The sequence below is a fragment of the Mauremys mutica genome, chromosome 2, assembly GCF_020497125.1.
Source record: "Mauremys mutica isolate MM-2020 ecotype Southern chromosome 2, ASM2049712v1, whole genome shotgun sequence".
Taxonomy (NCBI): domain Eukaryota; kingdom Metazoa; phylum Chordata; order Testudines; family Geoemydidae; genus Mauremys; species Mauremys mutica.
The window spans coordinates 126,126,738-126,153,078 of NC_059073.1; the positions used below are offsets into that span (position 1 = coordinate 126,126,738).

General features: G+C 40.9%; 2 protein-coding genes across 2 annotated transcripts in view; one reads left to right on the forward strand and one right to left on the reverse strand.

Annotated features, from left to right (window-relative positions):
• Positions 1-18,976, reverse strand: part of LOC123364485 (glutamate decarboxylase 1-like) — a 125,205-nt gene extending 106,229 nt beyond the window's left edge. Inside the window, exon 1 of the mRNA XM_045006665.1 lies at positions 18,920-18,976. The gene's annotated coding sequence lies outside the window, so the exon portion shown is untranslated. The remainder of the gene's footprint in view (positions 1-18,919) is intronic.
• LOC123364487 (histone H3.2-like) lies at positions 3,438-3,861 on the forward strand. Its single transcript, XM_045006667.1, has one exon. It carries the CDS (start codon positions 3,451-3,453, stop codon positions 3,859-3,861), a length of 411 nt encoding a protein of 136 aa, XP_044862602.1. The 5' UTR covers positions 3,438-3,450.
• Positions 18,977-26,341: the final 7,365 nt, after the last annotated feature.

Below are 26,341 nucleotides of genomic sequence, written 5' to 3' on the forward strand. Positions count from 1 at the left end.
AGCAGTAGTCCTTTACATTTCTTTTTGATGACAAAGTTACTGTTTTTTATATTCATGCCAAGTATGCTCTAGTATGGGAATCAATGGAACCTAGATCGCCTCCTGGCTCTGCCACAGACTTCCTGTGTGATGCTGGCCATGTCATTTAATGTCTATGTGCCTAAATTCCCCATTTGTAAGCTAGATAATTCCTTACCTGACAGGTGTTGCAAAGATAACTATATTTTAAAAAGTGTAAGGCACTCAAGTGTTATGGTAAGAGGCGCTGCATAAGGACCTGTGATAAAGCAAGAAGGATCCATAACTATTCTGCAGATGATGCTGAGCTCCAAGACACACCACTGTCACCCAAGTATCATCCTCATTGCTGGCAGAGTTTAGTGCCAGATGTTGGGAAACTAGATTGAGCAGTGGACAGTTGCTTTTCCACTAGCTTTTTTGATTAGTTAAACAAAAGCTGTGATTTTTGTGAAAGGTGTCTCAGGGATCAGCAATAAGACCAAGTAGACAGTAAGTCCCCAGCATAATCATTAATCATCCCACAATGCTGTGCCCCATCAGCAGGCCTGACAACATGCTTCAATGCACTTGTGTCAGCTCTGCCTTAGAAACCACTAAAAAAAAAAAAGTACAATTCTAGAGGGAAAAAACCAGCAGGAGACAATAACACTTTTGTTCATCAACCACTATAAAGTATTTTTAAAAATACAAAACTAAAAGCCAATAGAAACTAGAAAGAACAGAAAAGGAGTGTGGGGGAATGGCACTTAGAGTCATTGCACTTGGGAGCATCTTGTTCATTTGGGAATTGTTTAATGAGCCGTTCCTTGACACCTGACAGGAAAACAGAAGAAGGGCTGAGTCTGGTGCAGCAGCAATCCCCAGTAAGTAAGGGTTTAGTTCAGAGCTAACTTCCCTTCTCCCACAACCCTCCTTCCCCCATGCACTAGAGCTCTGTAAGATAAAACTGCTGTGTGAGGAGACAGGGAAGGGAGTTTGCCTATGGGAATACAGGGCTCACACCACATCTGAGCTCTGGGTTAAATCTGCAGCGTGAAAAGGGCCTTTATTTTTACATTTGGTTTTGCTGAGGTAACTTGTTTTGTTTTATGGTTATAAAGATTTTATCCTGCTGAAGAGGCCTGGCTGATTAATTCTGTACCCTTTAATTCTGCCGATACTATGATGATGAAGGCCATGTAAGTACCTAGACAGATGGATCTTCTGACAGAACAGCAGCATATTGCAGAAGTATAAAACCACAGATACACTAAATAGCCAAATCTACCACCCATATGCACAGGAAATCCCAAACTTAGAGATGACATTCCACTCACCAGCAGCTTTCCTGTAATGAAGGTATGACATACTGGCCAGACAGTGATTTTTGTTTCCCTGCTCCAGTCACACACAACATGAGTCAGGGCTATAAAAGGTTAATATCCTTGTCACATGGCACTGGGTGATTGTCCACTAACTCCTGTTGTAGTCCCCCCACGGTGAACTTGAATACCTTGCCCCCTGTGGTACAGCTGCTCCAGGAGTGGTAGAGGGAACAAAAGGACAAAGCTTGATTAGAAGGCTTAATGGGGAGAGAACCAGCTCCAAATATTTGGCCTTGTCCTACGTGTGCCTCCTGAAATGTGCAGGCGCTGAGTGTTCTCAACTCCCAATTAGCTTCGAGAATCCTTTGTTAAAGGTGTATTTATTGTTTTTCCAAGTTGTGCTGCCCATGTCTAAAAAGTTCAACTTGCTCCTCCAAACTTTTGCACCCAGCAATGATGATCCTGCTCAAAAATACACTTTTGAGATTTGTGCAACCCTCTGTGGTAGCTGCAAGCAAAAGATATTACAGAACTAAATTACAAGGACTCTTCTGTGCAGTTACCCTCATCTGAAGTGTTTGTGGGCTGTGAGACACATAACTACATAAGAAAGGAAAACACGATCAATACAAGGTTATATAAAATATTTTTGGTTGAAGCCATGCAATTTGTTTGAAAAAAGCAATGCCTTTAGAAGACCCTGTACTTAAAATCCTGGCTTTTGTTAATCCAGCCCATCATTTATCTGCAGCTTTCCATGATATAGAGGTCGTAACTGAACGATTTCCTGATGTGATCAGTGTGTAACAAATAGATCCTTTGCTTCCTCAAATTAGGGATTGTCAACCTGGGATGCACTTCCTGAATTGTGTCATAAAACACCTCTAATAAATGACTCAGTAAGTGCCCAGGCAAGATTCTCTGTGCTTTCAAAACTTGTAAAATTCATATGTTTAATCCCCTACAGCAATGCATCTTATGAAAGGCAATTCAGCATATTACCAAAAATAATAACCAGCACGAGAAGTTCATTGGGAAAAAATCCTCTCCACCAGTAAACTGGACCCAACGTGTATGAAAAGGCAACAATGGTGAGGAATACACTAGGTTCTGTACAGGAGGCAAAAATCAATCGCTCTGCTCACCTGAAGTGTCTCTAGGGGCAGCCTTCACCTGAACTGTGCAAAAAGGCAAAATGTACCATATACCTGTTTGACCAGGCAACAGGAACACACTGCCAAGTAACAGAAGCAGTTGCTCTTATGCAGGTAAATACTAACTTTTGTTCTAGCCAAAACCAAAGTTAGTTAAAAAGTGAATTAAAAACAAATCTGGTAGCTAACAGTCATTTCAGAATTGTTTGTCAGTGGTGAAGACAGATAAAGAAACATTTATTGGGCTTAGTTTCTTTCATTATTTTGAACGTTATTGTTATAGTTCTTATACCAAACCTTCCCCATAAACATAATTACAGTATTGGTTTATTTTATTATATCCCACTTCAGCCACTTGAAATTTTGGGACATAAGCCACTGAACTGAGACTTCACAGCTCCCCCATTCCCCTGCCCAAACCGTGCACCCCTCTCTATGTGGGTTTAGTGGAATAAGAAATTCCAGGGAGGAGCTAGCTCCAGGGGCCAAAGAAACTGAAGCCTGTGGGAGCAGACCCAGAAGCAGCCTCAGGCGGGTTGCAGCAGGGTGTTCTCTCCCTTGGTCTGATTGGCTGTTTGCTCCACTCCACAGTCTCTTCACCTTAGCTTAGGTTACCCTGACTTCATACCCTTTTCCCCTTCTCTGTCTCTGTTTCCCCATCCCTGGTGATCTGTTTAGCTTCTCCTCTCCTAACTACCCCACCCAAAAACAGTACTCCTTCTTGGCTGGTCCCTAGGCACTACTGTAATAAAAATAATAATTCTCATTCTTGCTCTCTGACGCAATGAACTTGTTTGTTATGTACAGATAAGACTGTCGTGGAGGTTCTTCTTGTTGTCAATGAGACACAACTAGAGCAGAGTTAAGATTGTTTTGGCACTCTAATCATGCATATCCACACTTTCAAATACGTGGGTTTCTTCTAACTTTGTCTGAAAGGAGTTTTTCGTAGTTTTTCGTAGTTAGTGAGAATGGCGAGGACAAAGCAAACAGCTCGCAAATCTACTGGGGGTAAAGCTCCCCGTAAGCAGCTGGCTACTAAAGCTGCCCGTAAAAGTGCTCCTGCGACGGGAGGAGTGAAAAAACCTCATCGCTATCGGCCCGGCACCGTGACCCTGCGGGAGATCCGCCGTTACCAGAAATGCACTGAGCTGCTCATCCGCAAGCTGCCCTTCCAGCGCCTGGTGCGTGAAATCGCCCAGGACTTCAAGACCGACTTGCGCTTCCAGAGCTCGGCCGTTATGGCTCTGCAAGAGGCCAGCAAAACCTACTTGGTGGGGCTCTTTGAGGACACCAACCTGTGCGCTATTCACGCCAAAAGAGTCACCATCATGCCCAAGGACATCCAGTTAGCCCGGCATATCCGCGGGGAGAGAGCTTAAAATTCCTAATGGCAGGAGTCCATGCAACCAACTAAAAAAAACTTTAGCCAAATATTTCCTAGTTCTCAAAGGCTTGAGGTTTTGTTTTTGTTGTAATGTTCATGATTTGAATATATATATATATAGATTTCTGGGGGAGGGGTTATTACCATTGTGACCCCAAACCCTAATCAATATTGGTTTCCATGGGATTGGCCACTGTATAAACACAGATGGAAACTCCCTGCACCAAAGAGTTTACAGTAGAAGATGGACTCACTTCTTTAGATCCAGCTTCACAAATCTTTTGCTTGGGGACTTTAATTACAGCTCAAGGGATCCTCGCTCTGATATTTGAGAATATGCTAAGATTTCAACATCAAGCTTATTAACACCTCAAAAATTGTCATGGACTCAAACTAACTTACAAATAATGGAGTTCATCTTAGAAATGAAATATCAAAGGAGAGGAAATAAACAGCCTGTCTTTACAGCCTGAGGATGAACAACACAATAAGACATGTTTTGGTTTTGATTTTGTGAGATGTCACACTGAGCCTCCTTCACAAGCCTCTTCCCAAAAACCTGCACCTGGATGGAATCTGACATTATTTCTGAATCACACACCAACATTTCTCTTTGAACAAAATAGAAGAGCACCCTCCATGTGGCTCCTTAACAATGGGATGAAATTCACACTACTCATATTTTAAAAGGATAGAGAAGAAAGAGAGAGAGAGAGAGAGAGAGAGAGAGAGTCAGGTGGGTCAAGACAGTTATGGAAGAAATGGTACAATAGGGAGGAGAAAGTATAGTACATGTGAACAGGGTGGTGTCAGAACCTAACAGAAGCCCAGCTGGACCCCAAGTTCATCCTTGAAAATACTAGCATGGCAATGGCTGCAAATGGCCCTACAGCCTGGGACTGTAAAAAGGGGGTTGAAAGAAAAAGCTAAGCAGTGGACTAATAGCACCTAGTCCTGTAAGTCCTAGTACTGATATTGTTTAAGGGATACAGCATAAATCATTTTATAATTGAAAACAGATATTATATGTGCCCACGTCAAATTTCTCAGTGCACCCAAAAGTCATGCTTGTAAATAAGTTAATTAAAAGATTTTGTATTTTACAATGTGCTTACACTCTTTTCAGCATGTAAGAGAAGCAGATCGTTAAACCTTGGAAAGGTCTCAAGTTTTGTAGCCTGCTGCATGTCCTGGAGTATTGAGCAGTACAGCACTGTAAATTCCAACTGATATTTTACAATACACAAAAAAACTGAGTTAGATATCGGCTCCCCCAAAAGAGAGTCATCACAAGCATTTCTCTGATGAACTCTGTCCCCAGTAAATTAGTGTGTGAGCCACATTTTTTTGTTCGGATAATCCTGAGACATGCATGTGTAAGACTCGTTGGGAAACAGAAGAGCATATGTGCACACCACTTAGTATAATGAGGTCCTGACTCATGATAGGGACATCATTTGTACTGCAGTTCAAATGCACTAGTAACTATAGCAAGCACAAAAATAAAAACATAAATGAGAACTAGAACTACACTATTATTAAATAAAGTCAACACCATACAGCTTTAAAATAATTAAACTAATTTGTAAGAGTAGAAGCCGTATATCATACCACAGTCAAAGGCTGTATAAATTTTGAAAGGGTCATTAAGATATTTGTTTATCCCATAACTACCTCAGAAATAAAGCACCTGTTGCCTATGGTTACTTAAAAAGGTTCCTAATGAGAAATAATGCAAGAAACCATTTTTCAAAAGGTACTCAGCACTTTGCAGCACCAAACCCTAAGTTAGACATTTCCTTTCCTCCAGCTCTATAAACCAAAAAGCAATAGTCCCTGCCCCACAGCCTGCATCTGTGTCTCCTGAAATATGTTTGATGCTAATAGCCAAGCTGTTAGTCTGTCCATTGCTCTTGTTCATGGCCTTCATATTAAAATAAATGGAGAGAAAATATGCAACAACATGTTTTTTCTTCAATTCGCATATGTTCCTGAATAGACCAACTTTCAGTGCTGTCCTTGCTTCTCTCTCTCTCTTTTTTTAACCACTAGTGTTTATAGTATCGTTTTATTTTATGATTTTCAGAATGATCTTTTGAGGTTTACTGTATTCAGTTCAGGTAGATGTTTAACATGTATTAAGAGTTTCTATAAGTGACAGTTGCATTTTATTCTAACTGAAGGAAGTTCCAATCGACCCAGCTGTCAAACAAGACAGCTTGAAAAATAATATTTCATTTTAGTTGAGAAAGAAAAAGAGCACAAAGGAGGAAAATAAATATACAGTCATTTACTGACGACCAAGGTGGCATTCTGGATCAATAAAGTGTCACTATAAAAAACACCAGTTTGGATGATGGCACTATAGTTCATTTCAGTTTTTTTCCTTTTTTTTTTTTTTTAAATAAAAGTCACTACAAGTACAGTGCAAATGTCAAACACTTGTGGGGATGCAGTGCTTGGAGAATATGAAGTGGAGAGTCATTAAATATCTTGATTGTATTTTCTTCTCTGTATCTCTAATGATTATAGCAATGATATTCATATAGAAAAGGGTGATACAACTTCTGTGAGTGTATGCTGTGAATATAACATATGGGAGATGGGGACCTAACTCCTTTAGAGTCTTTTGAAAATCCCAGCCACGGTGAATATTTCTTTAGCTGCACTATCTCTACCAACATTTGTTTTTGTTTTTTAAAATGATTCTCAATATAGCTGATTCCAACATTAATGCATCTCAAATTTCTTAATGTAATAGCTTTCAAGACAAAATTCCACCTAGCCCTGCTGAACACCCTGAAGCTTTCAGAAAGTGCAGAAAATACATTTTCTGTCATGTTCAATGTACAGTACAGAGTACATTCAATATCATTTTCTCCAATACACTTGCTTCCTTTAACAGCATTATCTGTATGCTACAAGTCCTACATAATTAGATCACCAGGCTCACCCTTGAGAGATTTAGTTCCTCTTAGTATCTGGCTTTTAGTTACTTGTCAGCCTGAAGAGACATTATAGCCCAAGTCTGCAATTTTTGTTTATCTGTGGTACTTACAACTCTTAGAACTTGTAAGCATCGTATCTAAAACACTATTTCCCTTCATTTGACACCAGTATCACCTCTCTACTAAGTGGTAGCAGATATACAGGGCCTTGCAGTTCAGCTTCCCTGGGTAGAAGACATTAGAGATGCAAAATCTGGGTATATTCTAAATGTAGCTTGTTTTATTTTCAGGTAAACACTACCCCTGGAAGACAGGCTCTATCCTTGGTCCCCTTCTCTTCTCCCTGGGTAATCTCATCTGCAACACAAATTCAATTACGATCCCTAGGCAGACATCTCACAGATCTCTCTCTCTCTCTCTCTCTATTACAGACTGGGTCCTCTTGTCCAAAGCAAAATTTCAGCCTGTCTCTCTAACATCTAGCCATCAGCTCAAGCTCAACATGGCTAAAACAGAGCACTTAATCTTCATCCCAACCCCTCCCCACTACCTCCACTCTTGATCACTGTGGATAGCAACCTCTTGCCTGTCACTCAGGTACATAACGTAGATGTCTTCTTTAAATCGGACCTCTGCCTGGGTTCTAATACCCAGGCTGTGCCTAAATATTGTTCATTCTTTCCGTATAACATCTTTAAGATAGGGCCTTCCCTATCCAGCCACACAGCTAAAAATCCTGTCTAGGCTCTCATCATCTCATGGATTGATGACAGCAACTTCCTTCACTCTGGCCTTAACAAATGCAATCTTGCCCCACCCATATCCATTCAGAATGCTGCTGCAAAGATCATTTTTCTGGCCAATTACTTTGACCACATCACCCCTTTCTTTGCATCCCTCTAGTGGTGCCATTTCTTTATTGCATCGAGCACAAACTACTTGTCTTTACTGTCAAGGCCCTTTATGGAATCTCTCTCACATTTCACTATCAAGATCCCACCTCCAACTTGGGCTTATGTTAGCCTCCACCGCCCACTTGTTAAATTTTCAGACAAACACTGTTGTGCTTTCTCCCATGCTTCCCCTTCTGGGACGAGTTCCCCATAAAAATCTGCACAACAATCTCATAATCTATTTTCAAAACTCTCCTTTGCCATTGTGCCTACAAAAAACTTGACAACAGTTAGACTGCTGGTGTGCTGAGACCACTGCCTATCATGCTAACCAATATTGTTTCATTGTACTCCACTCTGTCTGTATTTATCTGTTGTCTCTATCTTATACTTAGATAGCAAGCTCTCTGGGACCTGGACTGTCTTTTTGTTTTGGCTTGTGCAGCACCTAGCACAATAGGGCCCTGGTCCAGGACTAGGGCTCTTAGGTGCTATGGTAATGCAAAGAATAATAATAATTAATAAAGACCATGCAGGCAACCCCTTCTTTCAGAAATCTAAGCCCAACACCAATATCTGGGTTCCAGGGAACTATTCTGTCTCATGAACTAAGTCTAATCAGAGATCAAAGCAGACAGTAAATTCCCTGGCTGCTTGAACAGCTCTCTCTATCAAGAACCTGACATAAGTGAAACTAGCGACAATAGTCATATCTCCCAAGACTGAACGTTTTCTCGTATACAAAAAACTATGTGCAAAAGTACCACCTGGCGCAGGCTGCCATGGCAACTGGTGTCTGCCAAGGCTGGAATGAACTTGTTTTTCTAATAGATTAAAATACAGACTGCTACAGTGACTAAATTAATCTATTCTATTGAAAGTTCGTCCCTGCTCCTTCCTCCTCCCTAGGTTTAACTTGGAGTTTGGCACCAGGAGAAGACAGCTTCAAAATATGTTTAGTTCTGTTTTGAGAGAATTTTCCAGAGGGGTTGGTCAAAGACACCAGAAACAGCAGACTTATGGTTTTCTATGGATGGAAATGAAAAGACTTTTTTAATTGTAAAATTATTGATATGGTTCTTACCCGTGCTAAGAGTTTTTTGTTGTGGTGGGTGGGTTTATTTTATTTTATTTTATTTATGTACTAGAGCAAATTTAGGTTACAAATAATTATTACAAAATATTAGGAAAAAAGACCACAAACAGCATGCATATTTAGAACTGTACTTGAACAGTGGACAGTGTTTTCCTATTATACGGCCACGCTCCCATCTTCGCTGGTTGTGCAACTGATTTAAAAAAATGTTCAGTTGTAATTTAGACATATGGAACCAAATTCATTTCTTATATCACTCCACTACCGACAATGATGATTTTGGTCCATCTATTTAGACCAAAAACATTAGAGAGTTATTGGTTTTTTAAAAATATTTTATATCTGTTTGACAAGACTTAATGAAGGTTTAGCTCTGCAGCCTTTATGTCCAACATCACATAGGCACCTGAAAAATACCATTGTGGTTCAACAGGACTGGTCAGGAAAGTACTGATCAGCTTGAAGAAGGGCTGAAGAACCAGGCCCAGGACTGACGTGAATGAGAGTTATTTTTAACAGGCAATATAGGCCAAATTTTCAAAGAACCTCCATTTTGAGCACATGCTTAATATACCCATGCATTTCGCTGAGGGCAAACCCCCATGAGGGCTTGCCTTCTCCATTGGGCAGTGGTGGGAGGAGAGCTAGCAGATGTGACATCACTGATCCTCCAGCCCTGCTCCTTCCCTAGCCCATACCACACCTAAATGCCCTTATCTGCGTTATACTGGGTTACTTGGTACACACAGAACCTAGAGCCCCTGCTTTGGCTCCCTAAATACTGCCCCTGACAAGGAGCACTGGTTTGCTGTGGTCAGAGCACTAAATTTTTGTGGAGGAGTTTTGGGAGGCAAAATTTCCCCTTGGGGCTCTCAACCAGTTCAATGGGCGTTGGATTGAGCCATAAGAATGCAGAGCACACATTTTCATTCATGTTTCATCACTCCATTTGCCTTGTATAGTAATATATTTAGAATAAGCTGTGAACCGGCACTTTTAAATCTTTTTAAATAACGTATAGAACAAACACTTCCCTGATGGGGAGACGTAAAACTCATGCATCTGGAGGGATTCTTTCCAGAGTGAATTTTTGACAGAATAGAACTGTGGTGGTTGTACTTCACCACTCAATAATAGTTGACTTTAATCAAGAAGCACTTACAGAATCAGTAACAACAAGCTTATCAAGGAGTAGTGCAGGCAGCAACAGAATCATACAACACAAAAATTGGGGTGTAAATCCATATGTAAAATGCATTTCAAGCTCTGAAATGTTTTTAACAGTTAAATATTGTTCTGAAATCCAAGAACAGATAGAGCACAAATGATTCCAACTCAGGAAAAGGGTAGGGAAAATTATCTGTTGAATTTCAACAGAGAGGACAAAATTTGACCATGGCACGAGTGCAACAAAAGCTATACCAGAGTGAATGTGTCTCATTTGTTTCTGCTGTGACAGTATTCACCAGAAAGCTAATATGCACACACAGTATACAACCATCTAATAGTCACCTCACAACAAAATTATTTTAAATGAAAATAGAACATGAAAGTTATGGGCCAGATCATGTCTTGTGTTTGCACTAGACTGCCCAAAGGAAAAACATCAATCCTTCAGAACCAAACAATGGAAATGACTATTTGGAATGTAGTGCACATTGCCCTACTGGTAAAGAATCACAGAAAGGGTCAGGCAATCACACAGCGCCATCAATTTACACCTCCTTCTTGGTTCCTTGTAGGGTGACCAGATATCCCGATTTTATAGGGACAGTGCCGATATTTGGGGCTTTGTCTTATATAGATGCCAATTACCCCCCACCCCCTATCCTGATATTTCACTCTTGCTATCTGGTCACCCTAGTTCCTTGGCTTTTAGCCTTCTATGTATCAACCATGACCTTCTGCAACACCTCGGTGAGAGAAGACACCTATACCCTGCCCTTTTGACAGAGACTGTGAGTTCGAAGTACAGGCTTCGTTCATTCCTTAGCCTTTCTGAATATCATCTCAGAGGTTGAAGTACCTTTGCTCTCATTGGGAGTGGGCTGCATAGAACACCCACAATAGAAGCTTTGAAGGAAATGAGAGCATAATAGAAACAATTGCCCTAATGTACCTGTCTGAATGCCTTGTAAAGCCCAGTGAGGTAGCCTTCCTTACCCTAGTTACAAAAAAGAAAAAATCTTACATCTGCAAAGAAAGTTCAGTTTCTGACCCTCCTCAGCAGAGTGACAGCCTCTTATCTCTGTCTCCAGAGAAATTCCCTTCTGTGCCCACTTATTATCTTCTCCCAGTCCAAGGCAGCTACCCTTATGTCTCAGATGGTTTTTCTCCAGACTCATACATATTCAACAAAGGTTGAGGAACAGCTGCATTTCAGAAGCTCTTCTACTCAAGAGACGATGATCCTTTAAATGATTATTAAAGCCACCTTTCAAAGGCTTAAATCCTAAACTTAAGTCTAGTCTTCTACAGATCATTTTGTCTGGCTGAATCCAGTTTACCCAGTTAAGTCTTTTTTCTTAACCGATTTAAAAAACAACAACATAAATTATTGAAATATCCCAGATCCTCTGTTACAGGGTCACTTTCTACTGACACTAAACATGAAACTTTGAGGAGGATTTTTGATTATAACAACCAGGGAACAGATTTTACCATAAGTGGCAAACGCAGAGCTTCTTGCAACCAAAGTATCTGGCACTGAACACTGTCAATAAAAAAAAAGTTGGACTGTATGGAGCACTGGTCTGATCCAGTATGGTTACTCCAGTGTTTCTGAGATAGCACTATCCTTCAAGCTTCTCTTTCTAGAGTGCCTTTCTAGAACAATCCCTATCCCCATCCTTCCTGACTTCCTGCTACCGATTTAAGGTAAGAGGACAAACATCCTCACATCTTCTTCCTTCCCCCTCCTACCTACCCACACACCTGTAATATAAACAATCTATAACACAAAACAATAGTTCATTCCTCATTGTAGAGCCAGACTAGTCACTGGCTTCACTGCTCATCCGTATCTTACTATCATTTGGCCTTGAGGAGAGCTGTATCCAGTTATTCATTGGGATTCATCACGTCTCAGAGGTGTAGACTTCTTTCTCACAGATTTAGGACTCTTTTAAAAAATATAGGGTCTCCCTTCAAAATGGCTATGGTGCAAGTATAATTGCTATTAAGATTGCACAACAGTTCAGCTGGGTTTGGAGCTACCTGTTTTTTTCAGCACTGAGTAACTTGGTCAGTTTAAGCCTTCAAGGATCTCATTGTGCCAGTTACCAAGCCATTTTACTTCAGCAGTGCTGAACTGTGAAACAGGTTACAGAGAACATTATCCAAGCTGACACAAAATTCATTTTATTATAATTCTTCCTAAAAAAATTGGCCATCTGATCTTCATTAGTCACAGATGGAGATCGTCAACCAACAAACAGTACCTGCCTATTCTCCCTGGTCCACCACAATAGAGATTGAAGAGCCCAAGACCCTTTGACTCATCCCTATTACCAAATCTTCAGATCATAGTAGGATTGTTCCAACTTCACCACCTGAAGAATTGGCATTTAAAGGACACAAAAAGGTACTCAAAAGAGATTTCCAGTACCAAGCTGCTTACTGGAAATCTCATGAGAATATTTCTTCTCTTGAATATTCCAGTCAGATTTTCAGATTAATCAGGTTCAGTGAAGCATCTAAACTGAACCTCTGAACAATTTGATGTTTACTAATCACTAATTTGGGTTTTAGCAGATTAAGGCTATGTTGTTAAATACTGTAACCCTCCCGTACTATCTTCATGACAGGGTTGTTCTAGGGGCAGGCAAACAAGGCAGTCACCCTGGGTACCAACTTCATGGGGGTGCCATACTGCTGTGTTGCTTGGCTTTCCCCCTCAATCCCTTCCCACTGTGATTGGCCAGCCATTTTTGCTCCATTTATTGGCTCAGCTGAGGGGCAGAAGGAGTGGGGAAGGGAATTTCCCATCCTGGCAAAATGACTAGTGACAATACACTGGTGACAATACATTGTGGGGGGATGGTAGAGAAGATTTAATTGGTAGAACTATCTCTGAATTCAGAATTTGCTGGAATTATAAAATCTACTTTCCAGTCTCCCTGGAGATAACTAGAAATAGAAAGTGATCAAGGACAAGCAGCACTATATAGCTGGGAAAATAACATGCTCTATGGTAATTTGCAAGTAAACAATTTTTAACTGTTCCAGAGTGTACAGCTTCTCTTTGGACATGATGTACTATATAAAAAAGTACAGGACAAGCCATTTTTCCATCATGATATAATAAAAAAAGCTTTTATTGTTGAGGCTAGCTTACCTAGATACAAATAGTCTCTTCTCCTGGATCTGTGCAGAGGGCAAAGCCTTTGTGCATGAATCACTGTCCTCCTCAAAGGGGCCGTCTTTGCAGCACCTCAGTTTCTTGCTCCCTTCACATGCTGCATGCAGACAGGACTGTGTAAAGGGCTTTGAGTGAAGCTGGAGACAGGAATGGTGGAGAAGGGGTGATGCTGATCTCTTATGCTCAAATATATAGTAGGGAGACAGCTAGGTTTGGTTTTTGGGGAGAGAGAAGTTGAATTTTCAAGCCTGAGAAGGATTTCTTGATATTGTTCCATAACCAGTGACTTTGGATGTATTCACCAATTAGTCTATAATTTAGGTAAATTTTAAAATTGTAACATAAGACATGCTGACAGATGCTGGACCAAACTCCATTCTAGGTTACCAGTGGAAATCCAGAGGAACTCTTCTACAGTCAGCAGGGTTAATGGAATTACTTTGGCTTTACGCTGGTTTGTCATTGCAGAGTTTGGGTCTCTAAGCTCATTTTCGTGCTGAGGAAGGGGTACTCAAGGCAGTGCAAGGGATTTAGCCACACATTTCTCATTCTTTCTAATGGTAAATCACTTTCATACTGCTTTGCAAGTCTCTACAACTTTTATAAGTGATTGTGATTAATGATGATTAACAGTTAATCAGTAGCTATATACTTATATAGCTCTTTTTCATCTGCAAGACTCAAAGCATTTTGCAAAGATGGATAATCATTATTCTCCTTCTCCTTCCCTTTCTTTTCAGGCAGGCAGAGAAGCTGAAACAACTTCCCAACTCTTTTACTTTTCTTTCAACCAGTTCAGTTTATGCAAATTTATTCCTGCATGTAGAAAAGAATAGATTAATTCTCTTTGTACTGTCAAAGATCTTTCCTTCGAAGGGTTCACAAGAGCAACAATTGATGGCACAGGAGAGGACTTGCAGAGAGAATTTTTCAAAGGAACATCAGTTAGTCCAGCCTTAGGGCAGGAGTAACTTGTGTGTGATCAATTTCCATGGAAACAGCAGACCAAGTTCTTTTACAGTCAGTAATTACACTTTTTTTTTTAATTATGACAACAATTGTATCACATGTTATGGGCTCAAAAATGTCTCCCCAATAGGTGAGTCATACTGAAATGTGCAGCTAGTTATTTTCAGGAGGAAGATTCCCACTGCTTTCAAGAACAAGTCCCAATATTTTCTTAGTTTGAAATTGGGTTTGCATGTAAAATTCTTAACTACATTCAACTTTTTTCAAGGTCTAAGTTACTCTGAAAGCATTCCAGACCTTCAGTAGAATCCATCAGGGCATCTCAAATCTTCTCCATCTCTACCCAGAGCAGCAATGTCTTATTGTCACCCAAATTACCGCCCACAATCCTTTATACCCATATATTTCTAGTTTGCCTACTTTATAAAACCAAAATAAAGAATAAAAAGCTAACAATAAATAAGCATGGCCAGATGAGTGGGCACAGGGCAGTGGTGAAAGGAGGTATTGAATGGGGAGGCACTGTCTCATATTATTTCTATTGTGATAACCAAGGAGCCCACTGTAGTGGCACTACATGAACATAGTAAAAAGATGGTCCTTTTGTCCACAACTCTACAGCCTGACCGCCTGTCACACCTTAGAATCATAGAATCATAGAGTCATAGAATATCAGGGTTGGAAGGGACCTCAGGAGGTCATCTAGTCCAACCCCCTGCTCAAAGCAGGACCAATTCCCAACTAAATCATCTCGGCCAGGGCTTTATCAAGCCTGACCTTAAAAATCTCTAAGGAAGGAGATTCTACCACCTCCCTAGGTAACCCATTCCAGTGTTTCACCACTTTCTGAGTGAAAAAGTTTTTCCTAATATCCAACCTAAACCTCCCACTGCAACTTGAGACCATTACTCCTTGTTCTGTCATCAGGTACCACTGAGAACAGTCTAGAGCCATCCTCTTTGGAACCCCTTGATGGTTGAGAAACTGTGGCCTAGACAATACTGTGCTAACCATTGTCTGCATCTTCTCTAAGTAGATGCTCTGGACATAGAAGCATTTAAGAATGCAGGAGGAATTTAGGTCTGTTTCCATTCTCCTTTATTGTTCAGAAAGTATTTCTGTAATTATCTGCTGCACTGCACAACATTAAATTTCTCATGATTAACACAAAGGATCTGTAAGTCCTCTCTCTGACCCAGGTGGGGCTCAAATGGTAAACTCCTAACAAGGACAACTGCCTTTTCTTTGTATCCCTGCCACAGATTTTTAAAACTAATCTATTTTCCATAATATTAAAAAAGGATTGTGCCTCCTCTTTGCTGCTTTTGCTTTTCTACTTATTGATATACTGCAGGAGAAGAGACCTTGTCAGTACAATTCTTATTACATTCTATATTTATTGCACAGATACCTCACTAAGGCTGTGCTAATGCTATAGGAAAGCATAGGTTAAAAAAAATCCACACACTAAAATAATTTTGGTCCTGATTCTGCTCCTAATGAAGTGAATGGCGCCTTTTCTATTGAACTCAATGAGAGGCCCTGGATTCCATGTACATAAAATTCCATTATAATTAGTTATTATTGTTGTTTAAATAATCATTTTCTATGTGGCTCAAATATTAGATGCTGACCTTATAAAAGACCCAGATTTCCATCATCAGGGTATTGTGATGAGTGTGTGACTAACTCTGACTTGTCAGTTTGCTGGTCAAACCAAAAATTGCAAAGTTAAATTAGGGTCAAACTAAATATTTCATTTCATTTGAAAGATTTTGTTTGTTTTTGAGGGTATATTTTTTGAAGTTCCTTAAAAAAAATAACATTGAAGTAAAATTCTGAATGCAACAGTCATTTTGAATTGAAATGTTTTGTTTTGAAAGTGTCAAAATAAAATGTTTCTATTCAAAATGTTGTTTGTTTTTAACTGAAACAATTTGGTAAATACAAGAAATGTTTCAGTTGACCTAAAACTGCATTTTTTGGCGAAAAAGATTTTGCCCAAAACATTTAATCCAGCTCTCACCGTGACCAGTAGTATTCTTATAACCTCCATCATTTACAATGTGATTTGATGTTGACTTTACTCTCTTCAAATTACAGGTCTAAAAGGAGCTTTTGCCTGCTTGTCCCAATGCTCTATGTGTAAGAATAGTCATTCCAAACAAATAAATTGATGCCTATGTTGGCATATTTGTTAAATGTCTGAGCACACCCAGTGTGAACCAGATGTTTCCAAACAGTTTCCAGACTCCGTTGTTTCCAAACCAGATGTTTCCAAACACAGTTAGCAGAAGTGCTTCACCTTCTCTCTACCTTATGCAATTTAACATTACAGGATTGTTTCCTTCTTTCACATAGAATTCCCTTCTAACTTACTATTGTTTAGGCTTTGCTCTGTATCACTGAAAGGTTTGTCAAAGTTTGTGATTATTACAGACAAGATTACAATGTATTTAGAGCACACGTTGGGTAAGTTACAAGCAAACAAGGACCTCTTTCCAGGTGAACTCCTCCCCACTCTCCACAGGTTTCAGAGCCTGATTTATGGCTTCCGGTGAAACCATATAATTGTAAGCAACTTGCCATGTTCTTGATCCAAAACCAAGTAAAACTGCCTTTTCAGCTGAGCTGTATTTGCAGTTTTGGAATTCATTCAAACGTCAAATAATATCCAGGGGGTGCATGTGCACCAAAATCAAAGAAGAATTTGTCAATCCACTTGCTGGACTAAAACTGTTTCATTTCACACAGCTCCACTGAAGAGGAAAGAGTTTCTGGGAAAGAACAAAATAGCTTTTGCCCATCAAAGAGTGAATGAAAAACTGAGTTGATTCTATGACCAAAGAAAGGAAAAAGAGCAAGTATTATTAACCAATAGCATTTCCTATATCCTTTGTCCAAAAGCCTGCTGGTTTGGTTCAGCCACCACAAGAATCACTGGGCTGAAAAGGTCTATCACCCACAGTAATTGGAATGGAGTTATTCCGGACTTAGGCCTGGCCTACACTACAAACTTAAGTCAGTATAACTATGTTGCTCAGGAGTGTGGTTATATGACTAAAACTCCCGGCATAGACAGTGCTATGTCACCAAGTTGGCTTCTCCCATCGACACAGCTACTGCCTCTTGGGGAGGTGGATTAACTATACCAACGGGAGAAGCTCTCTTGTTGGCATAGGTAGAGTTTTCACTAAGCACTACAACAGCGCAGTTGCACGGGTGTAGCACTGTAAGTATAGACAAGCCCTGAGTGTAAATGAGAGCATGGAGTACCTTGTGTTCACAGGCTTATTATTACAGTTTGCATTAAAGTGGCACCTAGAGTCCCAACTGAGATTAGTGCCTCATTTTCCTGTGCACTAGACAATAGTGAGAGGCAGTCTCATCCCCCAACAGCTTAACATTTGAACAGATAAGAAAAAAGGTGAGAGGTGAAACGAAGGCATAGAGAATGAAGTGACTCACCCAGGCTCACTCAGCAGTTCAGTGGCAGAGCTGGGAACAGAATCCAAGCCCCTGGACTCCCAGCCTGGTACCCTACTAAAAGAGCCACATTACCAACAGTTGTATTCCCCATGCTATTTTTCAGTTTCTCTGGAGTCTTCAGAAAAGTGATATACGTGATAGCAATGTGTTAACTAAAATTCTCTTCTTATTCGGTTTTATGAATCAATAAAACAACCTAGAGTGAACAGCATCTGTTCCTCCTTCATGAGCGCATGATAGATATTAACAATAAATGCCTCTTGTTCATATAATGGTTCCTTATTTAAAGTTATACCTAGATACAGTATCTTTATTTATAAGGTATCAGTGAGTAAACACTGTGGTGGGATTCGCTCTGAGACCCTGTCCACTCGGCTTATCTAGAACACTTCATCCAGTTCCAGGAGAACACTTCATCCATTTCTCTAGGGGATCCAAAACACTCACTTCAACTCCAGATTTCATCACTCAGGTTCCTTTATTTGACATAGAGCAAAGCTATACTGAGCTGATCAGACTCAAACATAGGGGGTGAGTATATGGAATACCGACACCCAAAGTTACACAGAAACCCTCTCCTTTGACATACCCTCTCTCATTGCATTTACTATACATTACAAACAAATTTTTTGATTGGCTTGGTCACTTCTCAGGAACCAATCCCTGTGCAGCATACTCAACCTCCTCTTTACATTCCTAGTTTATCTTGTCCATTGCTAGTAAACGGTCCCCTGCGCCTTCTCCCTCTTATCTTAACTGGCTCAGACATTGAGTCTTTTTTAGCCTACTGACCTATTTACTTCAGCCTAATTATCTGTTTACCTCTGTGTAATGCTCCCTCACCTTCCTGGTCGGAGGGAGGCCACTCAGGCTAGTCCTGTGGGGTCAGGACCAGAGTCTGTAAGACAGGGAAAAGTCCCAATAGGGCTGTGTGGTAAATAGTCAATACCAGGCTTTAGCCTGGAATGGAGTAGCTCAGGTATTCAGCCCTTAACTACAGTCTATCAGGGCTGATTTGGCCTGGGAGGGGCTCAGGCAGCCAGCAAACAATTTCCACAGGTGAGTGTCCTGGGCTAGAGCCTCCTTGCACCATGTAGGGGGTCAGCCACCTGGGGTGGGGTGGCAGGGGGACAGGGGCCCACCCTACTTCACCCCATCCCAGGGCCCTGACAGGGGCAGGATTGGCTGCCCCTGGCAGGGATCCAGCCACAACACACTGACTGAACCACATCGGGCTCTGCAGGTGGCTGCTCCGTGGCTGCCCCTGGGCTACTTCCTGCCTCCCCGGGGTTTGGTACCTGCAGCCTCCAGGCCTCTTCCGGCTCTTCGGGGTAAACTGCAGCGGGTACTCGGGGCCAGTCGTCATCCACGTCTGGGGATTGGGAACAGCCAGGCGCCGGCTCCTCTCGGGGTCTCTGGAGAACAAGCTTCCTCAGTTGCAGGCTCTCCCCTAACTCTGCTGCAGGGCCGGCCTCTTATACTTCCGGCCACACCCCAGTACTTCCAGCGAGGGGGGCGGGGCAATCTAGGCTCTGCCCTCCAAGGGGCATGTAATGTTCCCTCACTCTCCCGGTCAGAGGGAGGCCACTCCGCCTCACTACACTCCATAATTCTATCCTCCAAGAAATGAGGCCTCCCTCCACGTGTTAATTACTCATGTCAGGCCAGGCCTCAACTATACATTGGTGTCTTAGGGCTTGTCTACACTGGCACTTTACAGCTCTGCAACTTTCTCGCTCAGGGGTGTGAAAAAAACCACCCCTGCAAGTTTCAGCACTGTAAAGTGCCAGTGTAGACAGTGCAACAACTCCCAGTGCTGGTAGCTAGGCACCTCATGGTGGTGAGTTTTTTAGCTCTCTCCCAGTGCTATGCTGGGATTACACAAGCTGTGGCAGCACTTTAACATTGCCAGTGAAGACATGCCCTTAGTTAATCAGAGTTTCATCTTTTGCAACACAACTGCATCATTTTCCTTTATGGATCTCTCATCCTAAAAATGAGAGAAGCATGTTGATTAGCCAAGAGAAGTCAACATCCCATTCATTGATATGTAACAGCACACATATCACTATGATACAAGCCTAAACTGCTGTGAATGAATTTTTAAACATATAAGTATTCAGACCTGATCTATTGCCTTCCAAATAAAATTTCTCTTGTCATAGTGCTGAACTGAAAAATGTGAATGGCCTTTTTCCCCCTAATTTTTTTGTAGTTCAGTGTTACAAAGTTGCTCTGTCAAAAATGAGACAGATCAAGAAGACATGAGAGGCATTTTCCATGGAGATTTAACTATTATCTATTAGTTATTGTAGTAGACCAGGCACGCATTGTGATAGGTGCTGTGCAAACACAATCACATTCTTTGTTTTCTCTGCCTAAATTGGGTAGCTATTAAGCACCCCACTAATTATTCAAAAATAGTATTTCTTAACACTTACTACAGTGTGGGATAGAAGATGCCATAGGCTTTCCCTTTGTATATGTGAGTATCGTCATTGAAATCTTAATGAAACATCAGTAGTATTGGAAAACCAGCTGGAATAGTATATACTACTAATATTCAAACTGGAACAATATTATAATCTTCCAGTCCCACAAGGACTGAACATACAGAAAACCTGTGTGTGCATGACTGTGAGAAAGAGTGCATACAGAGCTGAGGTATATTTGTGAATGAATGACATTTTAGTAGTAAGGATGGATCATGCTGTCAGTAACTTCTATTAAAGCCAGTGGGAGCTAAGTGAGTGCAACTTACAGGACAACCCAACGATGCGGCAGTACCCCTTGGCTTGAAGTGGTTTCCATTATAAACAGAGTTTACAGTTTTGTTCAGTGACTCTGAGCACCCCTGCTATAAACACTGTTCCAATGCCACAGGAATAACCTACTCCTGGAACCAAAAAGTTTGAAGAAACTTGCACAATTTTGGCTTTCAAGGCACATAGGAAATAGCGACTTCCCCAACAAACACACCCTAATCTTTCACTTTGTTCACGGGATTCAAATAAAAGGGAAAAAACAGTAATCCTGAATGCTGAACTGCCCTTGAGCCAAATTCCATCTGAAGTCGTGAAGAATTGCAGGAGGAGACCGGGGAACAGAGTGTTTCAAGGAGCGCAAAATTGGTCCTTTTAACATTATAGATTCATAGACTTAAGGTCAGAAGGGACCATTATGGTCATCTAGTCTGACCTCCTGCACAATGCAGGCCACAGAATCTCACCCACACACTCCTGGAACAAACCCCTAACCTATGTCTGAGTTATTGAAGTCCTCAAATCGTGGTTTAAAGACCTCAAGGTGCAGAGAATCCTCCAGCAAGTGACTCATGCCCCATGCTGCAGAGGAAGGCGAAAAACCTCCAGGGCCTCTGCCAATCTGCCCTGGAGGAAAATTCCTTCCCGACCCCAAATATGGTGATCAGTTAAACCCTGAGCTTGTGGGCAATACTCACCAGCCAGCACCCAGGAAAGAATTCTCTGTAGCTCATCCCTGCCTGTATGTGCATAAAGAATCACAGGGAAACCTGCATTAAGTAGAAAGCCCTCTGTCTGCTGCCCAGCTGAGTACCTGGGCCAGGCCTTGGGAAGATGCATCAGTGATGAGGGAAAAAAGAGTCTTTCCCCCAGGCTGCGGAGCCAATGGCCTTTCTGCTGCCCCTGTATAAGGTGGAGGCTGGGAGGACCCAGTCAGCAGTGCACTGCCCAGCTCTCTCTCCCATTCCTCTTTTCCATTACCTCCTAGACAGCTATGTTGATATCAACATTCTGCAGGGATGTGCATCCCCTTCAAGGTCTCCTTGGAATCCCAGTCCCCTTTGTGCGGCAGAAGTACATCAGTTCCTCTTCCAACTAAGTCAATGTAGCCAGGGGCCAAGGTGGGATTTGCCAATAAGAGACTCCCCTAGTAGTCAACTACCTGTAAGACATCTTAAAGCTCCCTCTAAGATTTCCCATCAAATGTTCCTCAGCTTCGAGCTAAAGCCTCACTTCTGCTAAGCAAGGAGTTTCTTGCTGATCCTCTGAGTGTTAATTGAGCTCAGGTCTCACAGTACACAACTGATATTGCCTTAAGTAGTTCTTTAGCTGCAACTGCAATCAATCCAGCACTTCTGCCTACTTAATTCAGAGGGCCAGATCCTCAGCTGTTGTAAATCAGCATAGCTCCACTGAAGTCATCCAAGCTAAGCATTTGGCTCAAGAGTGCTTAGGACTCTTTCCTCTAAGTGAACTGTTTCCTTGTCTGCATTTCTCAGCTGTTTGCCTAATGAGATACATTAACTTTATGATGTATAAAATGCCATGACATTTCTTTTGAACAAGCCCCTGGGCTGCTTTTAAACCATCTCATCCTAATTTAAATAGGACTGAGCAGGAATAGTGTACATGTCCTCAATGCATTTGTCAGTTGTGTTGCTTTGGGGATAAAAAAATAATTGAAACTGTTTATCTCCGGTATTCTATTTCACAGCTTTTATCATCCTAAGCTTTGGGCTCTGTCTTCAAGCCCATTGTACTCCTCTCCCAGAAGCACTAATTAAAGTACTTAGCCTCTCAATGCTTGAACAGTGCACAACATTAAAATTGTATCAGGTTCTGTTTGATCATTTCTGGTTTATTACAGTATACACTGCTTGCACCTCTGAGGCAATAAGAGTAATGCTGCCTTTGTATTCTGCAGCTGTGAGTCTACCACCAGAATACTGGGTACAGTTATACTGTCAATACTCTAAAAGATGTTGAAAAATGAGCTACAAGAGATGAACTACAAGAATGATTCCAGGGTTGCAAGAGATGCCTTCCAATGACACACAAAAGGATCTCAAACTATTTAGCTTATCCAAGGAAGGGTTAAGATGCAACTTAATTAAAGTCCATTCAAGAAAAAGATATCTGACATTAGATGGCTTTTTAATATCTCAGACAAGGCATAACAAGATATAGTATCTGGAAGCTGAGGACAGAAAAATTCAAGCTGCAATAAATGTTTCAAGCAAATAAATATGGTCGATTTGGCTCATGACAATCAAAGTATTAGAATATCTTCAAAAAGTGCAGTTCCCCTAAAAGGTTACTTTTAGGATGAAATGACTTAACTAACAACAACAACAACAACACACCACCTGATGACTACCGAATCCTTTGTCTTCCCTGTGCACAGCAAATTCTCTGTTGTCCCTGTAGAACTGGAACAACTCGTTTCTTCACAACCCATTTTACTGACATTAGGGAATAAATGTCTGTTACTTAGGACTTTTGTGTGTAAAATTAGCTCTAGTAAATCCTTCTTCTCAAAAGAGTCTTCTCTGGGATTATTGGTTTCCAAAAATTTTAGCAATAAAAAGCACTTATCAAATGACGTTAAAAAGTCAGTGGGGCAATACTATCTGATAGATTTAAAAAAAATTGATTGCAGTTTCAAAATATATCCAAACAAGAAGCTGCATAGTAATTATAAGGTCCAAGTATTGCAAGCAAAACTACCTTTTTTTTTAAATGAAACCTTAGAATAAGGAAATCTACAAAATAACCTTTGAATAGAAAACAAACTCTATTGCTTGACTATGGCATATAAATCAAAAACATAAATTATACAGAATGTTACAAATAGAAAATATAATTGAGAAGGAAATTGAATAGATAATTAATCTTCAGTGCCCAATTCATCTTTATCAATAGAAGTAAAAGAAGGAAAAGCTTTAATTTCAGCATAGTTGAAAAATAATTGTTTCCAAAGTGAGACTTAGAGGAAGCTTAGCAGGGAACAAGACTAACATCTTGAAACCACAAGATAAGAATTCAGCTGTGTGAGGCTAAAATCTTTATCAGTTTTCATGTTCCTAGAGACATCTGAGAATATATGAATGTTTTAATTAAAATAAATGGCCTTGTTATTTCTGAACTTGATCCATTAGCTTTTCCATTACCAGTGGTTAACAGAAGATACTATCTATTATGTGTAGGCTTTCACTAATGGAAGTAGACCAGGGGTAGGCAACGTATGGCACAGGTGCCGAAGGCGGCACGCAAGCTGATTTTCAGTGGCACTTATGCTGCCCAGGTCCTGGCCACTGGTCCAGGAAGGCTCTGCATTTTAATTTAATTTTAAATGAAACTTCTTAAACATTTAAAAAAACATATTTACTTTACATACAACAATAGTTTAGTTATATATTATAGACTTCTAGAAAGAGACCTTCTAAAAACATTAAAACTATTACTGGCATGCAAAATCTTAAATTAGAGTGAATAAATGAAGACTCGGCACACTGCTTCTGAAAGGTTGCAGTCCACTGAAGTAGACAAAAGAACCTGATTAGGAATCCCATAAATTTAGATTTCTAAAGGGGAGGGTTCATGTTTCAGTTGCATCTTTTACTCTGTATTCAACAAACAACAATAACATGTAAAAATAACAGACACAGTTGGGTCACAAATAGCCATGTTTACTAACTAAATACAAACATTCCAGGCCTAGGTACATATATACTGCTGCTTCCACTGGTGTTTTATCGGCTTCTAAGACACAGAACACAGTGAGAGCCACAAGATGGCTCACAAATTATTTAAAGGGATACTATCTTATTCCTATACACTACAGACTCCAACAAAGTTTTAGGATATTTATAATAAAATCATAAAGGACCACTGCCACAAAATCTCCAGCACAGCAACACTGTTGATCTTAGACATGTATTTCTACTTTCTTATACCATTCCATGTGATCTTTAACAAGCAATTCAGTTGTACTCTCTCTTTAATACTCTGTGCTAAAGCAGCTTTTACCTCTTGATCAGGAATACTTTTTAAATACAGAATCTAGGATTTGTTTGTTTTTTCTTTAAAAGGGTGTACCAGGGCATGCTAACTCAGGAGCTAACCCACCCATGCATATTAATTGGGACTTAACTGGATGACAGAGAGTTGGCAGAGGGTGCTAACAGAGCAGAGCTACAACTGAAGGGCTAATTGAAGGCGAAGCAACCCCAGCAGATGAGATTATATAAACTGACAGGAAGGAAGGGCAGGGAGCCTGAAGGAAGGCAGAGGTAGGCAGGGCTGGCTGTTGCTGGCACAGTTCCCAGAGGTCAGTGGCTATAACCTGGCTATGCAATGTAAATACACGTAAATAGCACTACAGGCTTCAGCCTGCTGAAAGAATACAATCTAGCAGTGGTTCTCAACCCTTCCAGACTACTAGACTCCTTTCAGGAGTCTAATTTGTCTTGTGTACCCCCAAGTTGCATTTGTACTTGCTTACAAAATCAAATATAAAAATACAAAAGTGTCACCACACAGTATTACTGAAAAATTGCTTCCTTTCTCATTTTGTCTGTATGAAACATTACTTTGTACTGACTGCTTTTTATATAGCCTGTTGCAAAACTAGGCAAATACCTAGATGAGTTGATTTAGCCCCTGGAAGGCCTCTGCATACCCCTGTTTGAGAACCACTGCAATAAAGCATAGTGGTGGTGAAGGAGTGGTTGTGATCTGTGACTGAGGCCTCAAAGGACTCTCAGGGGAACCACCCTGTGACAAAGGGTCAAAACAGTCTTTGTGCTTTTGAAAAGCACATGAGGCATTTTCATATATATAGTATTAGATATCATGGAGGGAACCATACACTTAAGCAGTTATTACTATTTCATCCAATTTGTCAGTTTCAGCTCACAGAAGAGAGAAAGAAGGGGAGGGGAAGTTTGCTTATATCGGCAGATCTTACCTTACCTAAGACACTTACAAAGTGCCATTGATATGGACACTGTGGCATACTGAGGACCGACCCATGCATGGAATTAAGCAGTAGGCCACAATTTTTATTACACTTTAAGACAGAGAAGGGGCACTGCCCGCCCATCACCCATACTCACCTATACCAGACAATTAATTGGTTCCAGTGAGGTGGTGACAGGGCTCTTACCATATAACCCATAATAAGGTATGGCTCTCCTTGGTCTACCCCCCAGGACTCGTCTCTCTGAGTCCTAGCACCCTCCTCCCCGTGAGAAGGACAAAGGTGCAGCAGGGTGGGAACACTTGCTTGTGGGGGACACAAGGTTTCAGCCTCTCACATGAGCCCAGAGCCCATCACCAAAATCCAAGGTCTTTTATCTCTGCTGGAACAGATCCAAAAGAGGTTCCACATGGCCCTTGTGCTAAGATAAATCCTGGGAGTTGGGGAATGCTGGTCAATGAGCAATCGTCTCCCCCAGCTGGCCAATGGGTGCCAGAGATTCCCAAGGAGAGGAGCTACCTAATATGTCTTGGACAAAGTCTCTCTCCCTTGCTACTGGGACTGGCCCCCTTTCACCACCAACCCCATCAATTTCCCCCCACCTGTTGACGCGGGTGGCATTTCACCCAAGTTCGTGCAAAGATGCTGTTGTGTCACTCTGAAGAGGCACTTGCAGATTATTTTCATTATGGGAATTATATTCATGCATGAGCAAATCACTATTTATTGCAGCACTGTAATAAAGTGATGCCAATTCTCCATTTTGTGACATTAGTGTTATACCAGTATAACTCCATTGGCATCAAGGAGGTAAGATATAGGCCCTTTATTTTTAAGCCTGACCTTTAGGTCTTCATCTGTAATAGATAATTCTCAATTTCAGTCACACAGCTGGCAAAGGAGCAGTTTCATATACAACTAGTTAAAAAAACATTGCAAACAATTTTTCATGTTGTTTGAAGTTTTCCCCTTGTTCA